Source organism: Plasmodium reichenowi, chromosome 11, assembly GCF_001601855.1.
Source record: "Plasmodium reichenowi strain SY57 chromosome 11, whole genome shotgun sequence".
Taxonomy (NCBI): Eukaryota; Apicomplexa; class Aconoidasida; order Haemosporida; family Plasmodiidae; genus Plasmodium; species Plasmodium reichenowi.
Window position 1 is genome coordinate 1,316,400 of NC_033656.1, and position 12,500 is coordinate 1,328,899.

The 12,500-nt window shown below is 19.3% G+C and overlaps 2 protein-coding genes across 2 annotated transcripts in view; both read left to right on the forward strand.

The window, feature by feature from the left end:
* Window positions 1–1,068: 1,068 nt before the first annotated feature.
* PRSY57_1134400 (hypothetical protein) lies at window positions 1,069–11,552 on the forward strand (the record flags this gene model as incomplete). The annotated part of the gene is made up of 2 exons (XM_020114981.1): window positions 1,069–1,210; window positions 1,402–11,552. The coding sequence occupies 2 exons, from the start codon at window positions 1,069–1,071 to the stop codon at window positions 11,550–11,552; spliced, it is 10,293 nt and encodes a 3,430-aa protein (XP_019970350.1).
* An 877-nt stretch (window positions 11,553–12,429) lies between these two features.
* The window catches only part of PRSY57_1134500 (hypothetical protein), a gene marked incomplete at both ends in the record, with an annotated part of 1,806 nt that continues 1,735 nt past the window's right edge, over window positions 12,430–12,500 (forward strand). The window contains one exon of the mRNA XM_012908308.2: window positions 12,430–12,500. This exon is cut by the window's right edge and continues 1,735 nt beyond it. Within this exon, the coding sequence (XP_012763762.2) occupies window positions 12,430–12,500 (71 nt within the window).

The following is a 12,500-nucleotide window of genomic DNA, read 5'->3' on the forward strand; positions in this document are numbered from 1 at the left end:
ATTATAAATATTTTTAGCATGCGTATCAAAAAAAAAAAAAAAAAAAAAAAAAAAAAAAAAAAAATTCATATAATCTCTTTTTCTCATAAAACCTTAAAAAAGTATTAAGTCTCTTAAATATAAATAATATTCTTTTTTACATATAAAAAGAATAATATTATATATTTTCATAAAAAAAAAAAGAATATAATATTTTTTTTTTAAATGTAACAAAATATAAGAAAAAAAAAAAGAAAAAGAAAAAGAAACATACCTTATACATGAGAAAAAATGATTAATAAATTATTTTTTTTTTTTTTAAATTAGAAATATATATAATATATATATATTTTTTATTAATATGTGTTAATATATGAAGTACACAATACACACTAATTATATATAAATATTATAAATTGATATAATATTCATGTTAACACTTTTTTTTTCGTACACTTATTATATATATATATATTCATTTATTTATTTTATTTTTTATATTTTGAAAAAAAAAATGTAAAGAAGACGAATATTTTTTTTTTTTTTTTTTTTTTTTTTTGTAAAAATAATGTGTTGTGAGGATCAATCATAACCTCACCACCAGTGTTACAATTTGAATATATAAAAAGCATATGTTTTTTTTTGTAAATCTTTTTTTTCTTTATATGTATTTATATGTTATATCATAAAAGAAATCCTTATAAATATCTATCTATCTATATATATATATATATATATATATATATATAATATTATTAATATATAATTTTTTAGTATCTTTAAATAGTAGCAACAATATAATGTATAATTTAATTTTTTAAGTTAAATTTTTTGTGAAAAATAAATAAATTTTTAAAAGTATTTATTGAATACTAAAAAAAATTTTTTTTTTTTTTTTTTTTTTTTTTTTACATTTTATCTTTTTAAGTTTGTTAATGTATTTATATGTGATATATACGAATTTGGTTTATCTACATTTGAAATATTAACAGGTATCAATCTTAGTATAAATGTGCTAACTATTATATTATTATTATTATTATTATTATTATTTTGTTTTAAAATTTAACTGGTGTTAAAAGAAAAAATATGGTTGATAGTGAATTTCACGATGTTCTAGATACAACATATGAAATTGTATCAAATCGTATATTAAATATAAATGAGAAATGGAAAAATAAATCATTCAACAATTCCAACATGAAAAATATTCTGGAAGAAAGAAATGATGGTAATGAGTATATATGTTGTGTTCATATATGAAATTTGTGTTTTACATCTTTGTAAAAAGAACCTAAAGTATATACATACATATATATATATATATATATATATATGATATTTACCCATTGATTGATTTATTATTTTATATATATATATATATATATATATTTTTTTTTTTTTTTTTTTTTTTTTTGTAAGATGGAAATCATCATATATTTAGTACACACGATATTATGAAGAATAAGAATGTATACCCCAATGATAGTAGAAGGATATCTACAAATGACATTTCAAGGAGCGAAACTAGAAGTGCGAAGGTTGGTTTATATAATAATATAAGTGATAGCTTATCTAAACTTAAAACAATAATAAATTATGATAAGGATGAAAAAAGTAGTAACGAAAAGACAGAAAATTGTAATACATATATAGAAGAAGACATAAATATTTTAAGAGAATATAATACAAAAATTGAAGACATGAATATGTTAAAAGAATATGATATAAATAAAAAATTAAATATAAAAGAAACATTAGAAAATGAATATACAAAAAATGATGATACATATAATAATAGTACTAATAGTAATGGTTATAATAAGGAAATTGAATTTTTAAAAAATGTTGCTAAGGAACATTCTTTAAAAAAAATAGAAAAGAATATAAATCTTTTATTAAAGTGTGATAGTGATAATAATGATAATTTAGAATTTAAAAAGAATAACGTACATTTAAATAATAATGATTACAGAAGTGAAGATCTTTTTCATGATAATCGTGTGAATAATCAGAACTATTTAAAAGATATTATAAAAGATTATTTTATACATGATGATAATATTATGATAAAAAGGAATAATGATATTAATGTTATGCATAAAGATAATAGAAATGATCAGAATGATAAAAATTATTCTAGAAATATAAATCCATATAATGAGAGACATATATTTGTTGATAAAACAAATAAAAATGGTAATAATAATAATAATAATAATATTAATAGTAATATTAATAGTAATAGTAATAATTTTGCTTCCATATCAAATATTAATAAAAAAATTAGCTATCCCTTAAATATGAATTATTCTAATAGTGAAGACAAAACATTAAATCAAATAAATTTAGATATGTCTATTCTATCATCAGGTAGTTTAAAAAATGCATATAGTTTCTATTCGTTAAGTGAAAAAAATAACTCTAACAATATAGGGATCAATAGTCATAAAAATAATATGAATGAATATAAGGATGTGATAGATGAAGATATAAATATTAGTAAGTTTTCTAATATATCAAATTTACATGATTCTGAAATGAATGATAATAATGAATTTAATTCTTTATGCTCTTTTAATGGAAGCTCTAAATGTGTAAAAGATGAAATGGTAACACAATTTGTAGGAAATAAAAAATATGTAAAGACGATGGATATGGTAAATGATAATTACATGAAAAATAGTATAGAACAGCATTCTATAAACATGGAATCAAATCATTTTAAAAATCAAAAAATTAATTCTGGAAAAGAGGATGCTAATAATGATAACCTTAATTGTTCGCATATATTAAAAAATAATAAAGGAATTGGACAAAATGTTAGTAATTTATCAGATTATTTATATTCGATTAAGAAACAAGAAAATATGAATAACCTGTCGAATAATGAAGCGTTAAATAATATCAATGTAACTAAGAATAATGGTAGTAATAATAATAAACATAATAGTAATATATATAATACTAGCCAATATGTATATAATCCAAATGATAATATAAATAATATGAATCATCAATTGAATTTATCTTATATGAAAAATAATAACAATTTGAACATGTCAAATGGTTTTAAAAAAATAACGAAAAATAAAAACATCATCTCCAATATCGATTTTGATAATAACATTTTCAAAAATTATATTAAAGAAAATGTTGTAAAGAATGAAGAAAGTAATATGAATCATCAACACTTAGAGAAAAGTTATACAAACGATCAAATAAATATAAAAAATAATAATATTGAAAATAACACGCAAAATACAACTTGCAACAATTTTATAAATACAAATGATGATATTATAAATAAAAAAAAAATTAAAGAAATTTATAAAAAAATCGATTCTATATCTTTATTGAATGATCTTAGTTTAAATAAATTAGAAAGTCTAAATAGTAGTATTATGGATATATATACGAAAAATAATTATGAGGAAAAATTTCTTGATGATGTAATATTAGATGATAGTATTTTTGCTACATCGAATGAATTACTTCAACATAGTAACTATACAACTAATCATATTTTTGATAATAATAATAATAATAATATTAATCAAGAGGAGAAGGATCTATTTCAAAATGATTATAACAAGGAAATATATAATAATAATAATATGCTATCTGAAAATAATGCAGAAAATCTCTTCAAAATTTCATATAGTTGTAACGACTCAGTGTTAGAAAAAAATAATGAAATAATCCAAGACAGAAATATGGAAAATAGTAAAACAGAACAATATGAAGAATATCAAACCAAAGAAGATATAATAAAGTTATACCATAAAGATAACAATATTATTATAGATAATAATAATTATAATGATGTGAAAATAAAAAAAGACTATCACTTAAAAATGAATAGTCAAGATAATATGAAAATAAATAAAAGTCAAGATTCTAAAAAAAACAAACCGATTAATAATAACAAATGTAATGTAATTCATAATAAAAACTTTAAAATAAACGAAATAGATCATTTAAAAGAAGAAAATACATTAAATTATGAAAGTAAAAATATAATAAATACTTGTAAGGATAATTTAGAAGGTGACGAAAATAATATTAATAATATAAACGAATTAAAGAATAAGTCTTTACAATTTGATAAAAATATATTATTAAAAAATACAATGAGTCTTCAAAAAGATTATTCCAATATAAAAAATCGGAAAGCAAATACATCGAATATTGATAATATAAATAAATATACTTCTAATAATATATCAAATAAAAGTGATATATTTATAAATAATAATAATAATAATAATAATAAATCAAAAAGCTATAACAAAACAGATATCATAAATATTTTTTCAAAAAATAAGTCGAATGATGAAGATACGTTTTTTAAATGTTTTACATATAAAGAACATTTAAGTAATTATAACAAAAATGATGAAAATCTATTTACAACATTTTCAAATGCTTTCAATATACCACAAATAAATAATAATATAAAAAATACACATAATGATATATTAAACATATCCAATAAATATAATACCACAAATAAAACAAATATGGATATATTTCAAAATAAAAATTCACTTGATATGCAAGAAACAAATTTGATAAAAGAAAAACAACAGTTCATAAAAACAGATATGTCATCATATGATAATAGCATAAAAAATGATAATAGTCGTGATATAAGAGAAAACATAAATTGTTCTGTTAAAAATGAATATCAAAGTTTCAATAAAAATATGTCAAATGAAAATTTAAGTAGTATGAATGTATCCCCTTGTAATCATATGTATAATGAAAATAATGATATAATAAATATTAGTAAATATATAGAACATCGAATAAGAAAAAATGAAGAGGAAAATACGATGAAGAACAATATTAATGAAGATACATCTTCAAAAGATTTTAATTGTTTTTCTAATAATGAAAAAAAAAAAAAATTTACTACAAATAATACTCTTGTTCTAACAAATATAAACATGAATAAGATAGAGAATAAAATGAGTGGTTTATCATATGATCAGTCACATAAAGGTATAAATAATAAAAAATATAATGATATTAATGAAGTGGATAATAATGAAGAGGATAATAATGAAGTGGATAATAATGAAGAGGATAATAATGAAGAGGATAATAATGAAGAGGATAATAATGAAGGGGATAATAATGAAAAGGATAATAATGAAGAGGATAATAATGAAAAGGATAATAATGAAAAGTATAATAATGAAGTGTATAATAATGAAGTGGATAATAATGAAGTGTATAATAATGAAGTGGATAATAATGAAGTGTATAATAATGAAGAGGATAATAATTCTTATAATAAAGAGTATAATATTCTTTTTGATAAAAAGAATATTTCAAATCTTTATGATAATAATATATTTTCTTTATCAAAAAATAATACACACAGTCTGAACATATCATCTTCGAATATATCTCCTACAAATGTAAGAAATAATTTAAATGACAATTTGTATAATTATTCGTTTGATAATAAACATAATAATGAAAGTAAAGAAGAATTTAATTATTCATCTTATCAAAATGAAATAAAATATAGTAATATGAATAGTATGGCTGAAATGTTCAGTTTTGGTGTTCATAATAATTCCTCTGTTTTTTTTTTTGATAACTTAAACAATTATTCTATGAACGAAAATTGTGACAATTCAATAAAAAATTTTGTTTTTAAGGATGATGCTTTAATATTAAAGGAAAAAGATGAAATTATAAAAAATAACACGATAAAAGAGGAAAATATAAAAGAGGAAAATATAAAAGATGAAAATATAAAAGATGAAAATATAAAAGATGAAAATATAAAAGAAGAAAATATAAAAGAAGAAAATATAAAAGAAGAAAATATAAAAGAAGAAAATATAAAAGAAGAAAATATAAAAGATGATATAATAAATAATGATATAATAAACGATGACATGATAAATGATGATATTTCATTCGAAAATAATTATAAAAATATGCATAATTCAAAAACAATACCTTTAAATGAGGTTAAAAATTTAATAATGTCTTCTAATATGAATAACGATATACCATACTTCAATGAATACAATGAATATCATTCAAACAATAATTATATTTTTAATCAAAACATTGTCAATAATTCTGTGCATGGAATATTATCACATAAAGAGAAAATAATAAAAAGTGATATAACAAATAAGAATCATTTTGAGAGAAATGAAATTATAAATTCTGACGCAAAAATGATAGTCAAACAACAAAATAAAAGTATAAATAGTTACTTAGAGGATAATAAAAAAAAAAATCATGACAACAAAAATGACAACAATGAAGATGATAAAAAAGGGTTTTCTAACAACATATTGGAAGGGTATAACCATATGAACAATCATAAAAATAATAATGATAATAAAAATGATAATAATAACAACAATAATAATAATGTTGTTAATAGTAATATTCATAATAATTGTAAAGGTACACGAGATAGAAAAATTGTTCGAAAGAACTCAACCAGCGAAATAGCTAGCGATATTTTAGAAACATGCAGTACTAATTATTCTTTTGAAAGAAGCGAAAAAGCATTTGAGCGAAATGAACACGTTTTAAAAACAGATTCTCTTATATTCAGAAAGGAAGAAAATAAAGATCATACGGTAAAACAAAAAAAAAATTTGATAGAGGAATATAATATACCAATGGAAGTTAAAATAAACTCAAAGTATAATTCATCTTTTATGTCTAGTAAAGATAAACATGTGATTGAGGAAAATAATAATTTAAGAAATAATTCTTTAATAATTCACAATTCTACGAATGAACAACAAAATGTATCACCAAATTTTCAAAATTGTTATCAAACCTTTGATTATTCTGATGATAAGAATAAATCTTATAATGAGAAGAGTAATATGGGGAATCATTTTCAAACATATTATAATCATGATAATAATAATAATAATAATAATAATAACAATAATAAAAATAATAATAATAACAATAATAATAATAACAATAATAATAATAATAATAATAATAATAATAACAATAATAACAATAATAACAATAATAGTAATAAACAAAATGGAGGAGATGAGATTGATAAAACGCCTAAACAAAATTCAGCTTATAGAAATATCCAGACAAATCATAACATTAACATGGTTCAAGATGATGATGATAATAATATATCACGAATAATATATAAAGATTATGATAATACATATATGAATAGGAATGATCAAAATAATGACTATAAGGAAAATTGTACGAACAAACATTTTAATAATAATAATAATAATAATAATATTAATAAACTTATGTATATACCAAATGATGTTTTAAATAAATCTGCTCAACAACAATATAATAATAATATGAATTACATAAATTGTAAGGATAATAAGAATGACAATAATGATAATAATATGCTGAATATAGATAAAAATCAAAATAACTTCCATAAAAATATAACAATGTTTCCTATGTATAAAAATGAAGTAGAAAAAAATTTTATTCAGGTTAATGAACCATTAGCATATGATAATGGGATAATAGCTTTTGGTAAATATCCAACTGATTCATCTAAAGAAATACATAGAAAGGAATCCATTACTTATGTGAATAATAATTTTGATAACAATATATTTAATAATAATAAACATGATAAGAATGTGATGAATGCTTTTTATGATATTAATGAACAAAAAGAAAAAGAAAAGGAAAAAAATTATATAAACGATAACAATATGGGTAAACAAAGATCTCAAAATTATTTAAGAAATGATATGAATAGTATGAATAATATGAATAGTATGAATAATATGAACAATATGAATAATATGAATGATATGAATAATATAAACCATATGAATAATATGAATAGTATGAATAATATGAACAATATGAATAATATGAATGATATGAATAATATGAATGATATGAATAATATAAACCATATGAATAATATAAATAATATAAACCGTATGAATAATATGAATAATATAAATAATATGAATAAACAAAATAGTAAACATAATGTCTTAGGTATAAATGCGCATATTTTAAATAATATTGAATTTCATCATGAAGATAAGAATAATTATAGTGAACAAGAAACTGAAAAGTATAATTTTTATAAAAACAATTATGTTGATGAAAATTATCAAAAACATTATTCTACATATTATGCTAAGGAAGAAATTGTTTCATCAAATTTTAGAAATAATATGAAGACATTAGATAAGAATTTTTTTAATAATAGAGGACAAAATAATATGGATATAGCTAAAAATTATGAACCAAATTTAACTTTTAAAAATGATATATATGTGATTCAAAATGGAAATATGAAAGAAAATGAAAAACACATTTGTAATGAGCAAGAATTTGTTCAAATACAACAAAATGACGTTTATGATAAAAATGAAAAAGAAATCTATAATAATAATAATAATAATAATAATAATAATAATAATAATTATAATAATAATATTAATAATAATAATATTAATAATAATAATATTAATAACAATTATAATAATAATATTAATAACAATTATAAATGTGTGCCTAATAATAATGATTATCAGGACAAGTTTGACGTTCCAGAGTATTTCGTAAAAAATAATAATATAATATATTATGAAGATAATAAATTTGTTCACAAAAAATATGATAATCAGACATACAACAATATGATTGAACAAAATCATTATGATAATAATGCAGGAAATTATTACTTAATGAACAAAGAAAAGAATACAAATTTTGGTTTTTGTAATAATAGGAAGGGGGATATGATATCACCATATCCTGTAAAGGATGATCATACAAATTTTTCTTATGATAAAATGAGAAAAAATAATAATAATAATAATATTAATGATGATTGTAATGATGATTGGGTTGATGATTATGCAAGTAAAAATAAACTTGCTGTTAATAATGAACACATAAAAAGTTTACCTTTAAAAAAATTTTATACCGACTATGAAAATTGTCGTATGAATTGTAGTGTATATAAAGATAGCCCACATTATGAATTAGAATATTCTGATGCTAATTACGTGAACAGAAAATATGATGAGACCGATAATAATATCAGAAAATATAACACCATCAAGGGACATATAAAAAGTGCTAATGTTACAGAAGGTAATATAACACAAGGTAATAATATGAAAGGAAATGTAAAAATTGGTAATATGACTAATCCTCATATTAAAACTAGTAATAAAGAGAATATTATACGAACATCTAATGATAGTAATAAAAGCATCAATAGTGATAATCTTCAAATGTTATATGATTTATATGATGAACATTATGAAATTTTAAGAAAAGAAAAAAATGGTGATGTCCTCAATAAAATAATGGATGTTATGATGAATATACAAAATGATTTGAAGGATGTAAAATATAAATTGTCCAAAAAAAAGAAAAATGAAGAGAAAGAAAAGATGGAAAAAGATGAAAAGGAGGTAAAGAGGGAAAGGGAGAAAAAAGAAGAAAGGAAAGAAAAGGAAAGAAAAGAAGGAAAAAACGAAAAGTTAAAAGAAAAGAAAAGGGACAAAGAAAATGAGAAAGAAAAAGAAAATGAGAAAGAAAAAGAAAAGAAGAAAGGCAACGAAAAGAAGAAAGATAACGAAAAGAAGAAAGATTACGAAAAGAAAAAAGACAACGAAAAAAAGAAAGAACACGAAATAAAAAAAGACAACGAAAAAAAGAAAGAACACGAAATAAAAAAAGACAACGAAAAAAAGAAAGAACACGAAATAAAAAAAGAACACGAAATAAAAAAAGAAAACGAAATAAAGAAAGAACAACAACAAAGGAAAGAAGAAGAAAGAGAAAAGGAAGGATACATGGTTAAAGAGATAGAAAAAAATAAAGTTAAAGAAAAAGAAAGAAAACATGAAGATGAATATTACAATCCAAATTATTTAACAAGAAATATAAAATCTGCAGAAGACGAAAATATATTAAGCGAATCCATATTTCTAAACAAAAGACATTTAGATGAAAATGCAAAGAAAATAAAAAACTTGGAAGAAGAAAGGAAAAAATTATTAAAATATAATGAGAAAGAAAATTATAAAAGTATGGACAATAGTACAAATAGTATAGAAGAAGATGAGTTATATAATAAACAGTATATCAATAGGAAGGATTCTAATATTTTGAAGAAAAAAAACTTTGATGAAAATAAATATAGTAATCATAACAATGTTATAAATAAAACAAATTATGATAATGATTATAATAATGGTTCTACTAAAAAGTTCAACATGGATGATATTTCTTCAAATAATAATCATAATAAAAAAAATAATTCCATGTTGAATAATAATAGTAATAATAATAATATACTTAGTACTGACAAGCCTCCATCAGATATTATTTATAATAATGATAAGACATCATCAAATAATTATAATAATAATAATAATAATAATAATGATAATCATATGTCAGATAATTATTATAATAGTTATCAGAAAAATATGACTATTGATTTTCCAAATAATAGTAATTCATATAATAATTATGATAATGTTGAAAAGGAATTATATACAAGTTTGAATTTCGATTTAAAGAATTTAAATTATGAAGATATAGAAGATTCAGTTATTAGCAAATCCAATAGATTATATTTATTTAACAAATTTTTTACATCATTATTTTATGAAGACAATACAAGAACTCATAATTTCATTATGTTTAATATATATAATATAGAACAGAAAAGACAGACACATAAGGTTTCTTTATTTTTAGAAAAGGACTATAGTAATATTTTTCCATATGCATATAATAACTTACTCTTTTATGCATTTGATTGTTATAAATTTTATAGACATATCAAAAGTAAATTTCAAGATACTTATAAAATATATGAAAACTCGACAAGCTGTTTATATATTAATAATAATTATGAAACCAATTTAATAAAACGTCTATTTATGGAAGAAAATAATTATAACCATTGTAAATATTATTTAAATGAAAAGAGGATATTAAAAACATGTACCAAATATTTTATGGATAATTTCCTATCATTAATTGATAAAAAAATTAATATAAAAAATATTATTCCATATATGAAAAAAAATAATTATCAATTTGATCAAAGGAATCTATATTTTTTTATATCTAATTTTAATTTGATGGATAAAATTTTTAGTGACTCTCATGGATTTGATTGTAACAAAAAGTTTTTTGAACAAAATTGTCCAAATATAAAAAATTATGCTATCTTTTTTAAATATATAAAAGATGCTTCACATTTTTATGATACCCACATTAAAAATAATAATCATGATCACTATCACGACAATAATAATAATAATAATAATAAAAATAATAACAATTTTAATGATAAACATAATTGTAATTACAGACTAATTATTGTGGCTTTGCATAAAGGTAAAACATATAATTATGAAAATTCTTCTTTTAATCATTTTATTAATACATTCGATAAAGAAATATATAATTATTATAATAATTATGACTCCATGTCTTTTGATAATGGTTCAGTCATACTATTCAATTTATCATATGCCGTCCCTTTTTATTATATAGAATATTATAAAGAATTCTAAGAATGTAAATAATTTATCCATATATATAAATATATACATACATATTTTATGTATATCTTATTTTTTTTAAGTATTTTTTTTTTTTTTTTGGTGATAATATGGATATATATATATATTTTAAAGTTTCGTTGACATTAAATTTTTATTTATATTTTATAAATTTTTGTTATAAATGTTTTTAAAACGTGTATTATATTTATAAAAAGAATATTCTTTAAATAGGGAAAAAAAAAAAGAAAAAAATCATAATTAGTATACATTATTCCATTCTTTTTAAAATTATCATTTTAAGGTATTTATGTAAAAAGAAAAGGCTTTATTGGATTATATAAATAATAGTTAATTCCATTAAAAAAATGACATATGGTAATCTTAATGAGTTGTATATATTATATTTTTTTATTTTTAATTATTTTTTTTCTTCTTTCTTTTTGGTATGTACATTAAAAAAAACATTTCAAAAATATGTTAGTCATATAAATACATAACTTTAAGTATGTAAAAGGTTGTTACCCCAAAATAGCTCACAAGAGTAGTCTTATTTTAAGATATAGTTCTCCTATAATTGTAAATTATAAAAATGGACTATTTTGGAAATTTTAATGTACATCATATATAAATGAATAAATAAATAAATATATATATATATATATATATATATATATATGTCTGTAGTTTTTTTTTCTTATGTTCACATTGTGTATTACGAATGGTTTTCTAATTTGTTCTTTTGTGTCTATAAATAATTTTTATACTCAAAAATATTTACATACATATATATATATATATATATATTTGTTCCTTTTTGTGATTGTGCAATATTTTGTATTTTTTCTATTTTCTCCATTTTTGTGACATAACTATGCAAACTCTAATAATGTTAAATTTTTCTTTCCTATTTTTCCTTTCATATGCTATTATCTATAAACCTTACCTGTGTAAGAATTC